This window comes from Ursus americanus, chromosome 12, assembly GCF_024610735.1.
Source record: "Ursus americanus isolate L20-20 chromosome 12, mUrsAme1.1.p, whole genome shotgun sequence".
NCBI lineage: Eukaryota > Metazoa > Chordata > Mammalia > Carnivora > Ursidae > Ursus > Ursus americanus.
Window position 1 is genome coordinate 37,572,852 of NC_142138.1, and position 18,008 is coordinate 37,590,859.

The 18,008-nt window shown below is 44.0% G+C and overlaps 2 protein-coding genes across 13 annotated transcripts in view; both read right to left on the minus strand.

Moving 5' to 3' along the window:
- The window catches only part of MCOLN2 (mucolipin TRP cation channel 2), a 63,360-nt gene extending 57,545 nt beyond the window's left edge, over nucleotides 1-5,815 (minus strand). For 6 of the 7 annotated variants that reach the window (XR_015726281.1, XR_015726279.1, XR_015726282.1 and 3 more), the window contains exon 1: nucleotides 4,970-5,815. Coding sequence is in view for 1 of the 7 variants with exons in the window: in XM_045801892.2 (XP_045657848.2) it covers nucleotides 4,970-5,046 (77 nt within the window). In the remaining 6 variants the exon portion in view is untranslated. Of the gene's footprint in view, nucleotides 1-4,500; nucleotides 4,924-4,969 lie in introns of those variants that run through there. The other variant, XR_015726284.1, reaches the window with a different exon arrangement.
- A 1,190-nt stretch (nucleotides 5,816-7,005) lies between these two features.
- The window catches only part of MCOLN3 (mucolipin TRP cation channel 3), a 28,119-nt gene continuing 17,116 nt past the window's right edge, over nucleotides 7,006-18,008 (minus strand). For 3 of the 6 annotated variants that reach the window (XM_045801882.2, XM_045801880.2, XM_045801879.2), the window contains exons 7-13: nucleotides 16,598-16,697; nucleotides 13,483-13,595; nucleotides 13,250-13,399; nucleotides 11,639-11,740; nucleotides 11,407-11,529; nucleotides 10,359-10,565; nucleotides 7,006-8,730 (exon numbers count right to left, since the gene is read on the minus strand). In XM_045801882.2, coding sequence (XP_045657838.2) covers nucleotides 8,596-8,730; nucleotides 10,359-10,565; nucleotides 11,407-11,529; nucleotides 11,639-11,740; nucleotides 13,250-13,399; nucleotides 13,483-13,595; nucleotides 16,598-16,697 — 930 coding nt within the window. In that variant the 3' untranslated portion in view covers nucleotides 7,006-8,595. The remainder of the gene's footprint in view (nucleotides 8,731-10,358; nucleotides 10,566-11,406; nucleotides 11,530-11,638; nucleotides 11,741-13,249; nucleotides 13,400-13,482; nucleotides 13,596-16,597; nucleotides 16,698-18,008) is intronic. The other 3 variants (XM_045801881.2, XM_087866066.1, XM_045801884.2) reach the window with 3 other exon arrangements.

Sequence of the window (18,008 nt, forward strand, 5' to 3'; positions counted from 1 at the left end):
GAAAACTTTAGAACACTCCCAACAAACCACACTGGGGTTTTTTCTTTTACTTCAATTCTTACAATGAACTGATTTGCTGAATTGCTGAGAGAGAAAGGGGAAGACAGGGAGGGGGAGGGTGGGAGGGAGGGAGAGAGGAAGCGAGAGAGACGAAGAGAGAGAGAGAGAAAGAGAGAGAGAGAAGTTCAGACACCTGAGGCTCTGGGGTAGTTAGGCCCCAATTAAAGTAAGTCAAGGAGAAAAAAAAAAGGAAAAGAAAGTCAGAGAAACCTTGGTTACCTTCTAAGCCTAGCTCTTAGAACATAAATCATGTGCTCATTCTAATCCTGAGAAGCACTGGGAAGAAAGACTGTAGAGCTTCTCATTTTCCACTAGAGCCACTCATAAAAAATGTGCATGCTACAACTTTCAGGAATTTCCCTACAGATGACCAGCCTTGCCATCAAGTTCCTATAAAATCATCTCCCATCACCACTTTGCTGCCTCTGGATTTGCAGAAAAGCAGAACTAGGACTGCACATTTTAAAAGTGCTTGTTCTCATGTACTGAGTTTGAGAAGTTCTTTGTAGATCTTGGATACTAGTCTTTTATCTGTAGCGTCATTTGCAAATATCTTCTCCCATTCCGTGGGCTGCCTCTTAGTTTTTTTGACTGTTTCCTTGGCTGTGCAGAAGCTTTTTATCTTGATGAAGTCCCACAAGTTCATTTTTTCTTTTGTTTCTCTTGCCTTTGGAGATGTGTCATGAAAAAAGTTGCTGTGGCCGATGTCAAAGAGGTTGCAGCCTATGTTCTCCTCTAGGATTTTGATGGATTCCTGTCTGACATCGAGGTCTTTCATCCATTTGGAGTTTATCTTTGTTTATGGTGTGAGAGAGTGGTCAAGTTGTGGTCCATATATACAATGGAATATTACTCAGCCATCAGAAAGAACGATTACACAATATTTGCAGCAACATGGACGGGACTGGAGGAGATTATGCTAAGCGAAATAAGTCAAGCAGAGAAAGACAATTATCATATGGTTTCACTCATTTATGGAACATAAGAAATAGGAAGATCGGTAGGAGAAGGAAGGGAAGAATGAAGGGGGTAAACAGAAGGGGGAATGAACCATGAGAAACTGTGGACTCTGGGAAACAAACTGAGGGCTTTAGAGGGGAGGGGGGTGGGGGATTGAGATAGGCCGATGATGGGTATTAAGGAGGGCACGTATTGCATGGTGCACTGGGTGTTATACACAAATAATGAATCATGGAACACTACATCAAAAACTGGGGATGTACTGTATGGTGACTAATATAACAAAATAAAAATTATAAAAAAAAAAAAAGTGCTTCTTCTGAACAAGTCACAACCCCTTCGAAAGCACATCCTGACCAATCAGCTCTCTAGGTCAGAGATAAGTAAAGCCAAACTCCATTTCTCAGCAATACAGGATTCCAAAAGCACTTAAAGCTGGAGAAGATGGGGTACCTGGGTGGTTCAGTCAGTTAAGCCTCTGACTCTTGATTTTTGGCTCAGGTCATGATCTCAGGATTATGAGTTCGAGCCCCACATCAGGCTTCACACTGGGCATGGAGCCTGCTTAAGATTCTCCCTCTTGCTCTGCCCATCATCTCTCTCAATCTCTCCCTCTCAAAAAAAAAAAAAGCTTGAGAAGATGACTGGCATTATGGCATTCCTTACATTTTGCTTTCTCTAACATATCAATAAGTGCCCAATTTAACAGTCATGCTGATGCCTATCCCTAAAGAAAAGTAAAATTAAAAGCCATAAAGCCATAATTGATCATTTTCTCCTCAAACCATTGAATGAGTTTACCTTATTTTCAGACAAGCCCATCTCAGTGTCAGTTGGGGAATACCTAGATTCACCCTATGTCTAACAATTCCCTCTAGTAGCTATAGGTAACATGATTTTTTTAAGCCCACTGCTTAAATTATGGGTCTCCTGGAATTAGAGCAAGGACAATATTTTGGAAGCTTTAGCTTCACTAGTCACCAATTATTGCCTGACAGATATTTTAGGCTGAAACACTAGATGTATTCGAGGGGAGATCACAAAAGACAACCTTCAAAGGAGAAGAAAGGAAGCCATCTCCCAACTGAGGGGACAGGAATACTGCACCCCCCTCCTCACCAATGCTGTCTTGTCACACGGGGGGCGGGGGAAGCAGAGACCCAAGATCAAAACAGAGCAGAAAGCTCAGCTAGGGGTAGGCTAAAAAAAGGGGGAAGCACCCCCTCCCAGATGATTGCCAAAGCAAAGCAACCAACCAACCAACCAAAACCTGGCTTTAGACATTTGTCCCTGAAAAGAATATTGCAGTCTGAGTAAAAAAAGAATGAAGTCTGGAAATAAAATTTCTTTTCTCTATGAAGCCCACAACACGTGATGTTAATGCTCCCTGAAGGGTGATCTCATTCTTCAGAACTGACACACCGAACCCACACTCCGGGCCTCTGCTAAGAACAGCCGAGCTTCAGGGAAGATCCCACTTCTAACTTTCCTGGCCAAAAGGGTTTCTTTTGGCCACCGATTTTACTTTGAAAATTGTAGCCACAAGAAGCCACCTGCTTTCCCACTGAGTTTTGAGGATGGTCTTATCCTGGGTTTCACTTCGCTGTTAGAGACTGAGCCTGAAGGGCCCAGCTTGTGAATAGGCTCATTCCTGACTTTCAGTTCGCTATTCTCTGCCATTCTGTTTGAAATCTGTCTCCCTACTCTTCCTCCTTGCCTCATTAAGAGATTTTGTATTTATTATTCTATTGTTAAAAACACCGCTCCTGATACGCTCTTCTTTGTGAGAAAAGAACATGGCCTCTTCAAACAGTTCGTCAGGATTTACTGATTTTGAAGTGCAGGAAGTTAAATAAAACTGGCATTGTTGGGTTGACCTCTGCATGGCAGCAGTCAGGCGAAGAGTGGGACATGTGTGTTTCTGAGGGGTCCAGGCCACAGAACCTGGTTTAGGGAAGGTTTGCTACAGGAGAAGGCCAAGTTTACGGTCATGGGAGTTTGACTCAAAGTATGAAGAGAAAGATGACACATCACAGAGGTGGTGAGCAGTTCCTGAAAGCATGAAGCCCGCATCCCACCTCTGCGGAGAATGAGGTAGCTGGTCCCTTCAACAGAAAACATCAGAATTCCTATCCTGATGTCTAGACAACTTCTCCCATCTCTCTTAATGACTCCTTCTTCCATTTTCGGTTTACAACGATACAATCCTTTTTCCCACTGGGCACTGCACAACCAGACACACACGCGTATATATTTCAAATCTGAATCCCTTCAAAAGCTATTAGTGCACAGCCGAGGATGTGTCCCGTACTGTAAGAAAGGGAGCCCCTGGAGATGCTCACTGGAGAGGATACAAATGGTTAAGTCCTGAAGGAAATAGGCTAGGAAAAATACTGGAGTAAAGATTTTAAAAAGAGAAAGATTATATGCCACACCCATCATAAGCACAAGCCTGTTTATCAGTCCAAGCAGAACACAATAAATAAAGCCAGAGTCCATTTGCTCTCCATGATTGGGGACAGGGCTTTTACAGCTAAGGCCGGTGGAAGAATTGTATAATTTCTGCCCATCTGCCCCATTAAAAATAGACATCTAGCATTAACAGAGATGGTCCTTTGGTGTAACATTCACAAGCACACAGTTGTCAAAAAAAGTTGTACCAAAGTTATGTCTCCTAATTCAAAACTGTCCTTTCAAAAGTCTATAAAAAAGTACATGCCGCGCTTGCTTGGAACTAGCTAAATACTTATCTGGCCACGAGAGATCAAGTAAACTCTCCCCCTGAATTCTGGCTTTCCTTGCTAGCATTAAGTCCATTTATAATACTGAGCATGCCACGCAGGAAAAGGAGAGTCTCTACACTATTTTAAGAAAATTTAACGGCCCACCCCTATGTTTGTTTCGGGCAGAGGGGGAGCCCAGGCCTGTTTGTCACCCCCCCCCCCCCCCCCCCCGGCTGCGCAGCTGGGCGGCTGCAGCTCTGACCACGGAGGTGGGGCCCCTTGGCAGCATCATCCGGCTGAACTGTGCGCCTTTTCATAAAGGCAGAGGAGTGGGGCTTAACCACACTATCACCCTCCCACCTGAGGAAAAGTCTTGTTTGTTCTGGAAGGCAAAGCCCAGCCTTCCTTAACCAACTGCAAGCAGTTCATAGAAGCTCTCCCAAGGCAGCGAGGAAGCTCTAGCCAGAACAGTAAAGCCATCCACTTGATGAGAGCTCCTCCAGAATCTGACATCCCGAAAGACACAGCTCAGGCGCCTCACCCGACGGTTAGCCTGAAAACACCTGATCCTCTCTCCGGCTTCCCCGGCCGGGGCAAACCGATAAGGCAGCGGGGCCCTGCCCCCGCCTTCAAAACTTTCCACAGCTTTCGTCCGGGATTCCGAGCACGAAAAACCGCTCCGTGCACACGCATCTCTGCCCTCCGGGCACGCCTCCCCTAAAGTCGGAGCCCTTCCAGGCGGGCTCCCTTCTCTTACCCTTCCTGCAGCCGCCCGGGGCGCGCAGACCGGGGCCCGGGGTGGGGACGGCGGGGCGCAGGGGGTGGCGGCTGGACCGCAGCGCTGAAGTGCGCGCCGGGAGTCCAGGGGCGCGTGGCCGGGCGTTTCCGCCCCGCCCCGGAGCTACCACCTCCGCCGCGTCGCCTCCCGCCAGGCAGGGCTGACTGGGGAGCTGGCGGAGAGCTTCTCAACTCGGGCCCTGGGGGACTTTTTCCATGTGTAAGCCGGCGGGCCTCTCCGATCCCCGGGGGCGGGAGGCAGCGAAGCGGAGGCCGGCGGGGGCTGCGTGAGGTGGAGCGGAGGTGCGGCCGCCAGAAGACCCCAGGAGGAAAGCGGCCCGGGGAGGGGGCTGCGGCGCGGCCCCCGGGGAGGGACCGTGGAATGCGGGGGAGGGGGGAGGCTATGGAGCGCCCAGCGGGGCGGAGCCGAGCGCCTCGGGGGTACTGACCTGCCGCGGGGCCCCCAGGACCCGCCTGAGGCTCCGTTCCACGCCGGCAGGTCCAGAGCCTCCACGCCGGGAGGCATGGTGCGGCCCCCGCGGGTCAAGAGGAGGAGGCCGAGGGTGGGACGGCTACACCTGCCTCGGCCACGAGGTGCTCGCCCGAGGCCCCTGCCCTGTGGCCTCCGGCGGTGCCGGAAGCTGTGGCCGGCGGGTCCCGCGTCCTGAGCGTCTGCGGAGAGGCCGGGCTGGGGAGAAGCGCCGTCTGAAGGGAACCCGGCGGTGGAGCGCTGCTGCGGCCCGCGCGCCCTCCACACTGCCCCCGGGCGGCGGGGGCGCGCACTCCCTGCCCTCTGAGACTCCTGCCTTTCTTTGCTCCGGTTTTCTACACCATTCTGCGCACTTCTGTAGTCATTTCTATTTTGATACGTTGGGGACACAGTGCCAAGCCGAGTGCTAGGTACTGTGGACACCGGGATAAGATAGAGATGGTCCTCTCCTCTAGGACTTCACATAACTGGCAAGTTCACTCGGATAAGTTTTCATTAGACCTTGTTTGTATTCTGAAGTGTATGATCACAAAACTCTGCGACAAGGGGCATGTTTCAGAGATGTTAAGAGCTATGGACGCACGAGGAAAAGAGAAACGAATCGCCTTTCGCTCGCGTGGGGAAGCTGGAGCGGACCGCCGACGCAGGGAGGGCGTGTCCGCGTGGCCCTGGGCGGGACAGAGGGATCGCGCCGACTTGCAAGACCCGAGCGGTGGGACTGGGTAAGTCCGAGCTCCCGCCTGCTGCCGCCGCTGCTCTTCCCTCCCAGAACACTAAGGAAGGGAAACCCGCCTGCTGGAAACCAGGCATGGTCTCGGGCACATGCCCAAATGTCCTGTTCAGCTGCGGGTGATGCTTACTCGGTAGTTCGGACCCGGCGGACCTCCCCTTTTCCAAGGAGTCCTATTCCTTTTTCCGTGGTGGTGGCGGCGGCAGCAGCAGCAGCAGCAGCAGCAGGAAAGTCCTGAGTTCCAGGCGATTGGATCAGCAAGTGTTTAAAGATTTCTGGGGTTAGCTAGGCAAAAATATTCTGCCAGGTACTTATTTTCATATGCGTCTGCAGGTAGACGTAATTGGACCGAATGATGTAAATATATATACATAATTGCCCTTTTGAAAGTCACTTGAAGGCAAAATTGCCTTATTTTGGAGTCCCTTTCATCAGAGGTGCCCACTGGGTGCGGACAGGCTTGGAAGATCCCGTTTGCATAGTACAGTCCCCACAGGTGGGTACAAGGGTGGTTTGGTTAGGTTCCTTTTTAGAAGAGAGGAAACTGTCCAGTGCTGTTCTTGTGGGGAGGATGTGGACTCCGTGAAAAAGACAGACTGTGGCTTGATTGGAAAATGTTAGAGGAAGTATATGGAAAGTAAGACATACTATGTGTGTGTGTGTGTGTATATATATATACACACACATATACACATATATATGTATATGTGTATATATATATGTATATATATGTGTATATATATATGTATTGTGCAAATACGTGCACATATATTATATATCACATATAGTATATGTATACACACAGTTTTTATGCTAAGGAATTCTCAAGCCTTTTTAATTCAAAGAAAAGCCCATGAAGAACTACACTATTAACCTCAAAATGTTAGGACTCCACTAGGGACAACAATCCCTTTAGAAGGGGACTGTAAACTGGGATAACTTCTTTTTATATCAGCCAACTACTCATTATAGGTGTTTTCTAAAACTTCAGGATTTCTACTGAATAACTTATGAGTGGGTAGTTAAAAAGAAAATTCATTGCGAACAGTGCATTTATTAAGAACGTTTACCATTTGCAAGGGCTGTGTGCTTCAAGGGGCCAGGAGTAACCCAGAGTGCCTGCTCATGTTATCTCATTGAACACTCAGCACTCCGTGTACTGTCCTCTCCTTTTGAAATGAGGAAAATGAGTTCAGACAGGTTTAAGTTACCGCCCTGAGGTCACCCACACAATTTGTAGTAGATCCAAGATTTCTATTCAGGTCTTTGAGTTTCTAAAGCCTTTATTCTCACCACACGGCTACACTCACAGAGACATGATTAACAGTTACTGCCCTTGAATCGCTTTCCTGATCTGGAGAAGTTTCCTTAGTTTCACAAAGTGGAGAAAAGATACATGTACATAAATAGCTGTAATTGGTGATACATACATTATTGATAGGTATAAAGGCATTGTTTTTAATTTTTATGAAGGTATTATTTTTAAAATAAACAGTAAATTCTTATCAAACACTGTAGAGGGAGAAAAAGTTGCAATGGGGAACTCCAAGTCTCTCAAATTTCAGCGTGCAAATGAAATACCAGGGGATTCAGAGACTTAGATTTTCCATTTTTTAAAAGCCATAAGTTCTACAAGAATAGCTTATAGTCGTTGTAAAACCTCACATTTCAACACCTGGAGTCATTATTATGACTGTCATTATGTTTAATAGTAAGACTTCAGTGTCTCAAGGCTATATTCATTTAACCCTTAAAACAAAATTACAAATTAACAAATCAGTTTCCTTCCCCCCCAAAAAAGAGTTGCTGTAAGAAAAGCTTTATTGCACATCATTGAATTCATTTCTATTTGAATAAATAGCACACAAAACAAAGATACATGTTGTAAAAATCCCTGAAATTCCAATCAGCAGTGTCCAAGGAGCGGAGACTTTGTTTCTGTGTCTTTTTAAGGCATACATTTCCCAGTTATTTTTATGTTTTGAGCATAATTATTCTTCAAAATATGTTTAATGTGAGCTTTAGAACCTCTCTCCCCGTGAAACTGCAGTTCCTGAACCTAAAACACTCCTTCTGTGAGACTGAACGTGCCTGTGAAGGGCACAGTACATCACAGAGTTTGCGCAAGGCCATGCAAGCACTGAACCAATCCTTGCAGGACTGAATATGCACTTGGTATGCACTTTAATTTCTATACGTATAGGATACTCTTTCAACTACATACCTGAACACCGAAGGAGAGATAACTCATACATAAATGCTTAAAAAACCCTGATCTTTTCCAGGACTAAAAAGCATCACATAACAGTTGTCCTTCAGAGCCAGATTTTAGGCTATTAGCTGGTGACAGTTGTCTCTTTCTTATTCTGCCCTTTAAGAGAAGATTTTAAAATGCAATGATTACTGATATACAACAACCACATGCCCTCTCTCTCAGGGATGAACCCTAGAGAATGGTCAAGACCTGGGTTAGTGAGTTGTGTGAAGTCAGACCAAGCATTGTTCTCCGCTGATGATACAATCAACCAAGCTGGAAGAGCTGGAAGCAAGAGGGTAAGAGCTAAAGAGGGGGATGGAGAATACATTCTAAAGCTATGGCAAAATAAACAAGAAACAACAAGAATTCGATAGCTTCTCTCATCAAAGTTAGTTTAAAAAAATAAACCCAACATAAAGCTGCAAAAGATATTAAATATTGCTTTTAAAAATATAAATAGTTCTTGATGAATTATAGCTATCAGTTTGCTCAAAGTAATAGGCTTTAAACATATAACACTTGATCTTAAAACATCCATATAGCTTCCCAACTCAGCTACACATTATATTTCCCTCCAGGGCACAGATTAGCCTGATAGCTACTTTTTACAACAGCAGAATATAGATACTAGAGTGTCGTCTTCTAATCTGTATTTTCCAGAACTGGGTAGATCTTTACATTCTGATATAAACGTACGAAGTTGAGTCTCTGGAAAGCCATCTTGTTGGTAATGCTACACAGAAGAATAAGGGGGAAAAAAAGCTCTCATGAATAAGTCCCTTGAAAACAGCTTTATTCCAAATTCAGTATGGATCATTTGGCAAGGGAGGGGGATCTTTCTAGAGGGACAGTTCAGTCACTTCCAAGTATTTTGAGGGAGATGTAGCCTCTAGAGCCATTCTTAAGTCTAGCTAAGGAAAAGTCAGTCTAGAATTCTACAGTGTCCTCGTAGGCTCTTTTGTGGGTCTGGTTCAACCCCAGATGGGCATGTTGAATCCGAGTCTGAGCTGTCTTTCCAGGGAGAACCTAGCCTGCACACCCATTTGGAGTCCCCCTTTCAGACAGACAGGGTTGTTTAAGGGCCTTGTATTAACATCACTTTGGGGTCTAAGATCTCTAGAACATGCCCTGACCTGAGAGGATCAGCCATCACTTGTGCACCTGACGGGTGCTCTGAGCTCATGGAAAGAGGTAAACATCTGAACTGTGAGTCTCAGACTTGTATCATCAAGAGTTGTCGACTCACATTGCTACTTTTTGAGACCTCAGTTATCACCCTTAGATAACATATAGTTCTCTGCATGCAAAGCTAAAGGTAGTGAATTTTTAGAGCACAGTGGGGAGGGATTTGGGCAGGTACAACTAGACTCTTTCCCAGTGGCCTTGGTGACCCTAAGCACAGACCTGCCAAGCAAGTATTGAGGACAGTCAGGTCTTGAAATCTGGTTCAGTAAAAATGAAGTCATGGCCCTGGCTTCATTAGCAAGGTATTTATAATTACCAGCTCATAACCCATCAACTCCTGCTAATCTTTGCTTTATCCCTGGGACCATTTGTGTGACATCATGGTTCATTATCCCTCTCATACCCAGAAAGTCCCCAATGGTATACCTAATAGTATAAAGTTGTTAGAAATTTAAATATATATGGATATTTACCCTGCCTTTCCATATTTCAAAGGACTCAAACTGACTTTTAAAATACCCCGTGTGAGTGACAATATAAATAACAGTTTTTCAAATCATATGTCTGACATGTATAAAACATACATGGTTAGTACTTGATGTATCAATCCCTTCATTCTTCTGGAGACCAGGCCTCTGGGATGGTCCCAGGCAGGGCCTTGCAAAGAGTATGGGTTCAGTCACAGCACACTCCAAACTAAGAGGTCCTTTCTTCTTTAGGAAAATTGGATTTTAAAATTTCCCCATAAAATTTTGAAATGCCATATTTTTTGCTCACTTAAAGCCTACTGATTTTTAGAAGTCTTTTTTCCCCAAGGTTTTTATTTATTTATTTTTTTATTTAAGTAATCTCTGTACCCAATGTGGGCTTGAACTCATGACCTTGAGATCAAGAGTCACATGCTTTCTGAGTCAGCCAGGCACCCCTGATCTTTATAATTCTAATAAAAGTTTAGAAAGCTTGTTTGAAAAAGCTTACTTAGAGACAAAACTTTCAACCTTCTAAAAATTCTAGTTCTTCAATTCTGTGTCTCAGTATCTAAAATTGAAGTCTTTCTTTTCTACCCTGAAAAAAATTGACATTCTATCAGTTTTCCTCCCTCTTAGGTACCATATTTTACTGCCATTCTACAAGTTCTAGAAAAATGTTGCTACTTATGGCTCTTGATGAACCTACCTTAATTGTTTCATATGTATCAGTGATCAGTGCAATGAAAAGACTTAAAATCATATATATAAAGAGGCTGATGAATGAGTAGAGGTAAATTCTGCTAAACAGCCAGACCAAGTAACTTTTTTGTTGCATTTTTGCAAACGTGGCAAACATATCATCTCCATTTATCAGAGAGAAAAGGCACTCAGAGACCATGTTCAGAGAACGGAACTGGAAAAAGAAAAGAGAAAATTCCACTTTATTCCATGTTCCTTCCCAGTGGAACTTTTGTTCATGACATCATATTAAAAATAATGGGACCAGATATCCCAAGTTACCCCTGCAAACTATATAGTTAATCTGACGAAACTACAGGCATTTGCTGTGTGATATACACAACCTGTATAACACCTACTATTTTTCCGGGAACAAGCAGCTCCTTCTGGATGCTCCCCTTAATGGGACACCCTGGACTGAAGCAGAAGGGGCTGGTCTGCACTCTCAGTGCTTTTCTGAGTCGAGTCTTACTGTCCCCTTTACCTACATAGAAAGAGATCCTAGAAACACTTCTGTAGAGATACCCAAGTGCTAACCATGCGTACTCCTACTTCTCATTTTCAAGCTCATTCCATTTAGGGTCATTCCATTTAGGGTCATGGCATTATAATCGAGACTATAACTCTGGTAACAAAATTTTCAAATTATGTCTTCAAGTTTTTCCCTACACTACCTTTTTAATAGTCACACTTCCAAAAGTCTTGCCTAAATAGCCTTCTCTAATATATACTGATGAATCAAATGGACAAATCTTGACCTCATAGGTGGTCAAAAAAAAAAAAAGACATAATTATCTGATATATGCCACAAAAGGAGGCGAAGTCGCTGAGCGAATCCAGTATTCTCTCAGGTCGGTCACACCGTACCAGTTTATAAACGCGGCGCTAGATGTGCTCTACCTTCAGCATTTTCAGGCTGAGTCACAAAATGGAAGGAACACATTTTAAAAGGATAACGAGCCACTGGCACTATTTTAGGAGCTTAATAGTAACAGGAAGAGGTTGTTTGTTGGTACCTTATCGTGGTACGGCCCCAGCACAATCCATCCACAGAAGCAATAGCCTAAGTAAATCATAGCGGCACAGCAACAGAACCTGATGACATTGGGCAGCGCTGCCTGCAGGGTGAGAATAAGGAGCTGGGAAAGGAAGAGAGGCCATTAGAATCCACTTGCCCCTCAGCCAAAGCCATGCACTTCCACAGGGAGATAGAAATACCAGCAGCATGGAGACCCGTGGAATCCTTACATTGTACTTCTGAAAGAAGCCGAGGTATCGAATGAATCCAAGCCACACGAGCATGGTGGAAGTCCCAAGTAGTATGCTACAGACATCATAACTTGTTAGACTCTAAAACAGCATGGGGGGGGGGAACAGATTATTTAGCAGAAATTCATTTGGGCAAAAAAATATTTTTGGCGTTGATAGGAATCAGGCACTGTTCTAGGTGCTAAGAACAAAGAAGTGAACAGAGAGACAAAATTTCCTTCCCTCATGAAGCTTGCATTCTAGTGTGTGGCGGGGAGAGATAACAGAAATAAATGAACAAAACTCTCAGTACATTAGCTGAGGGTAAGTGATGAGGAGAAAATTCGGGGCAGGGGAGAAAGAAGGGCCATCCGGGTTGCATTTTAAATGGGGTGATCAGGAAGTCCTCACTAAAAAGGTGGCATTTGAACAAAGACCTCAAGGCAGTGAGGGAGCAAACCAAGCAAAAATCTAGGAGAGGAGTGTTCCAGGCACAGAGACTAGCACGTGCAAATGCCCCCACAGCAGGAGGGTGCCTGGCAAGATAGGAGTCAGGCGGAGTGAGCAATGGGGGAGAGTACGGAATCATAGAGGTAAGGGGGTAGGTAGTTTAGGGCCTTCTGAGTAATTTAACAGCTTTGCATTTTAGTCTGAAAGGCTGGGGAGATTTGAAAGGTCTGAACAGGAGTGATATGATCCCATTTGGGCTGCTGTGGTTAAGAGCAGATTGTCAGAAGAGTGAGAAGTCTAGTGCAATAATTATGGGTGAGAGCTGATGGGGGCTGGGACCAGGCTGGTCACGGTGGAGGCGATGAGGTGGTTTTTGAAGGCAGATGGATAGGATTTCCTCTTGGATTAGATGGAGGGGAGAGGGGATTAGTGAAAGAGAAGAGTCAAGGATGCATCTATGGCTTTGGTCTTGAGCAACTGAGAAGAGTTGCCTTCGACTGAAGTCAGAAAGGAGAAGCAGGTTTGGACCGTGGAGGTGGAGATTTAGGGAGTTCAGTTTTAGGTATGTTACATTTGAGAGGCCAAGTAGACATCCAAATGAAAATGGGAAATCGACAGTTTGGATATTTGAAACTAGAGTTCAGAGAAGAATTCCAAGCTGGAGATAGAGATTTGGAAATCATTGGTGGAGAGCTACTATTTAAAGCCACGGGACAGGATGAGATCACCAAGACAGTGGCAGAAAAGAGCGTATGTCCGAGCACTGCCCATTCAGGCACTGTCACATCAGTCGGTAAGAGAGAGGAGAAGGATCCAGCAAAGAAAGTCAGAAGACCAGCCTGTGATTTAGGATGGAAACCAGGCAAGTGATGGCGCAGTGAAGAAGTGCTCCAACAAGAGCGGGTGCTCACAGTGCTAAAATCTGCTGTTAGGTCAAGATGAGGTCCCCAGGTGATTCTGACACAGACACTTGTGTATCAGCTTTGGAGAGCTCTGCCTAGGAGATATCCTTTCGAGATGTAAGAAACTTATTGCTACCGATTTTAAGTTTCCTCCATACGATGTTTGAAAGAAATCATTTACTCTGCAAATGTTCACATTCTGGAAAAATATTAGTACAAATCTGATACTAATGATGGCATAAATAGGAAAAAAATTTACCTTAGCTTGAATTTCCATTTTCAGAATTGATCCAGTAATTGTCAATATGTCACTAATAATAATCATAATGTACCATCCGTTGACGAATTCCATTTGATCAGACACAGAAACTTCCTTCTTATAATGGAGGAGGAAAAAATTGACAAATTCCTGTAGGGAAAAGAGGGGAGGCACCGTGAATTTCTCTGTCAATCACAGTGTCCGTAGCATTTCTGGAAAGCAGCAAGCCCTACCTGCTGAAGCTGAAGTCCTCTAATCACAGATCGAAGGCACAGGACTAGGGAGGCCAAGCATGTCAGAATAACAAAGGCATCAAAGATCATCATGTAGTGAGTGTTCTTCTGAACTGGAAGGAAGAGCATTACTTGTTTATGCAGTCGGATGTTAGTATGGTGACCTCTACTTTCTTTTTTCATTTCATTTTTAGCCTCATTTACTTTAACTGCTGCATTGCATACCACGGGATAGATGTATAAGATTTATAAGGACACTCCAACTGTAATCTGTCCTCTCTGTGCACAAGTGCAAGTGATTCTTTAGGCGAATGACTATCTAGAGATGGAATTGTTGGGGTAAGTCATGCACATAGTTCTAAAAAGAAATCCTAAGAAATAGCCCTCCAAAAAGCTCACACCAGTTTACATACCTACACACACCTCCACATCTTCTCCACCATTGGAAATTAAAAATCTTTCATCTTTGCCAATTAAAAGAGCAAATCTTATTCCCAGTGATTTGAAACACCATCTTTATTAGCTGTCGAATTACTGTATATATACAAGTACCATCTCTGACCCTTCTGATGTTTTTGTGTGTTTTAATGCCTAAGACAAACGCCTCTCTTTACTCTTTTCTGGAATTTCTGTTGGCTATTCTTGCTTGTTGTTTTTTCCATATATTCTGTAGAATCAGACTGTTAAATTCCAATAAAAATCCTACTGGTAATTTTGGGGGGAATCATGTTAAATTTATATATTAATTTAGGGAGAATTGCCACATACATAATGTAGATTCTCTTGTCTAAAAAATATGATGTGCCTTTCTTCTGACTCAGGTCTTTCTGCATCCTTCAGAAGCATTTTCAAGTTTTATCTGAACCCTTTACACTGCCTTTTAGAATAATTTAGAGTATTCAGACATTCTTTCTGCAAAGACGACAGAGAGAAAAGTCCCTGGTAAGTGTTCTCCACATGACCATTTAAAGAACGTTAAAAATCTTTCTTTTAAAAATTACTACAACCAACAATAACAGATCTTTAATTATCAGTCTGTGGTCTTTTGTTCTTAATACAGTTAGCCTTCCTGTACATCCTAATAAAATATACTATCTGGGTGTAAAACACTTATTAAGAACCCGCTATGTGCCAGGTGTTTTTCTAGATACGAGTGGTGATCAAGATGGGCCCCCAACTTGTGGAATTTCTATTCTACTGCAGTGTGACATGCAGGGAAGTAAAACGTAAATGAACAGAATGCTTTCAGATAGGAGTGAGTGATTATGAAGAAAATAAAGCATAACAGCTAACAGGTATTGCTATGCCACACACAGTCCTAAGCACTTTATATGTATTATAACTCATTGGATCCTCACAGCAACCCCAAACAGGGGGGAGTGATTGTCCCCACTTGGGCAGGTGAGAAAATGAAGCACGAAGAGGTCACAGAAGCTTGCCCAAGGTTACGTAGCCAGTACATGGCAGAGTCAGGATTCAAACCTTTGCAGTCTGTCTCCAGCATCTGTCACTCTGTATTAGTGGTTCTTGGCATCCCTCGGGAACTGTTAGAAATGCACACTTTCTAGCCCTACCCTAGACCCACTGAATCAGACACTGAATTTTCACAAGCTTTCTCAGATGACACTGTGTTTCGAGAACCACTACTCTAAATGAGAGGAGTGGGGAGAAGAGGCTCGTTTATATGGCACAGTAAGGGGCAGCAGGTCTCAGGTGAGACCAGCGATAGGACAGAGCTGCCTACGCAGAGATGCTGGAAAACTGCAAGCACTAAGTCAAGGCCAGCATGAGGGGGGCCAGGTGAAGAGAGGTGAGCAGAGGTCTCAGCTGTCATACGCTGCGCTACGGAGCCTGTTTCATTTGACAAGGTAGACTGCTCCCTCCTGATAAAAAGACAAGCACTGAAGACGATAGTTCAAAATTCTATAATGAAGCATTCTAGTAATATTGGCCAAGGGGCATCTAATTGTTATCAAAATAGCTGCATCTACTTTAGAAAAATTTTAAAACTAAGAAACATTTGAGAGAAAGCCTGCATGCCAGGTACTTTCATATGCTCTCATATGCTCTCATTTTCTCTATTCCAAAGTTTGTGGAGAAGTATTGCAATGTTTATAGATGACAAAACAGGCATGTGTTTCAAATAAACAATTTTGTAGTTGAAATAAAATTTGTGATTCACGAGCCTCATATATGTGAAGTTACCTCATAATGAAAAGAATACTAAAAAAAAATTTAATTTCATTTACCGTTAATATCTTATTACCACTTCTGAACTGTGTGGATCAACCAGTAGGAAGCCCTAAAGCAATGAATTTCCAAGTATGGCATGACTAAGGGTGGCCTGGACCTTTCTAGGCCCCGCCCCGGACCGATGGACTGCCTTGCAGGAACCTGGGGACGTGTATCTAAGCAGGGACCTGGGGAGAGTCCTCTGCTCGCTGGACTCCAAGAACCCCTGACCTAATCCAGCACAACATACCAAAGGGGCTAAAAAATGAGACAGATCAATTCTCTTCCAGTCGATTTTCTCTTGTTCAGCCCCCAAATTCTCAATGGTACTTAGTCTCTACCTGAATTTATGTCCGTATTTTCAAGAACGTACCCCTTCCTCATTCCTAAATATACATGTAATGTGTGGGATGCTTCAGGGTCCAATTCTACCCGACCTCTCCCTGGCTGTATGACCACAGGCACCGAGATTCACTTCTAAGCCTTAGTTTCTTCATTTGTGTAACTAGGGGTGTTGCCTATCTCAAGGATATTTTAAAACTATTAAAATTTAGGTGGAAGTCCTTATGCAGTAAACACTCAATAAATATGAGTTTGGGCAAATGTGATTTTTTTCCTGGGGGGTCATGTGCATTTTTTGGTAGGAACTGGGCCAGTGAGAGTACACATAAAAGTCAGCAAAAGTCATTCCAATTACTAATAACTTCTGCATTGCCTGGAGCGCCGGACGCCCACAGTGAGTTGATCTATTTATGGAGAGTCAGGAACTTGGGAATGCTCCAGTTCTTTTATTCGATGCTGCACATACCCCAGTAATTCAATAACCTTTTTATTTTATTTAATTTAATAACCATTATGAAAACTAGTAAAATTTACCACTTACTTGATCCGGATACATGCCAGTCTTTGCATTCTCTGATGGAAATGTCATTATCTAAACTTATCTTAATTCTTCCACTATGGGCCTTATTGTCAAATGTTATCTGTGAAGAACAGGAAAAGGGTCAAAAACATACCTACAGCTCTTGAAGCCAAGATGTCTCTATGCATTAATTAGGAAACAAATCTTTCAAGGTAACAGGATATCCACCCAGATTCTCATCCCAGACTCTCATCCCCGAGTTGAGGCTAACTGTTCAACTTTGGGAAGTGCCCTTTATTTCTCTGTGAAATGAGAAAGTTGAATAAGATCGTCTGTCAAGACCTTTTAGTCTCTAGAACCCTATATTTCTAGGACAGTATTACAGCCCTGGACAACTCATAAAACAGGAGAGCTCCCCCTTCCCACTCTAAGTGTCCCTAGATGCCCTCCTGATATGAGCAAGAGCTGGTACAACTGTCCACCCCCCCCCAGGACTCACCTGGGGACAGTTTGTTAGTGTTGCTGCAATTCTTACTAAAACAGAGGTTCATTATCTCAGGCTTGAAACATTGCAGGTGGAGCTTTTCTGATTTTCATCCTGGGCCTAGATTTCTTAGTGACTCTAGTACCATATGTATAAAAAAGGATGTGGTGACAGGGAGTCGACAGCCATGTTTTGGTTCAAGGATCACCATTCAGGACAGCAGGCACCGAGCAGGACAAAGCCACCCCAGAACACCTTTCATAGTCCTACTGTCTTTCCCTTCTTGCTCTCCCCACTTCCTCCATGCAGGGACAGGGAAAGCAAGGAAATCAGTTGTGGTTTTGTTTGTTTTTAGTGTCTCCTCTCTCAAGTCCTTAAAAAAAAAAAAATTCTTGCAAAAGTCTGCTATTTAGGGGTGCCTGGGTGGCTCTGTCAGTTAAGCACCTGCTTTCAGCTCAGGGTCCTGGGATCAAGCTCTGCATCTGGCTCCCTGGTCAGCAGCAGGGATCCTGTTTCTCCCTCTCCCTCAGCTGCTCCCCCTGCTTGTGCTTGCTCTCTCTCTCTAAGAAAAAGTCTGCTATTTAAATGAGTTTTATTGAAGCTTCTTCATGTGGGGTAACCAGACATCCCTGAAGATACAAGATTTCAAATAAGTTTAGTGAGTCTGATCACTCTGTTTCTCAGGTTGGACCATAAGCTTCTTTCCTTGACAAGCAACTAAAAGTGTTGTCAGTGTCTGCACATCTCCGCATCCACTGGAGGACCCAGCCCATGGCCTCACAGAGGAAAGATGCTTCACATTATTTGAATGAGTCAGAAATCTTTGCTGAGGAGAAACCATGCTTTTCCCACACAGACAGTCTCTGGGCATTATAAGTAGTAGGTTCTCACTAAATATCTGCTGAGTAAATATACTTTGGCTCAATGTCAATCACATCTCAGTCCGGC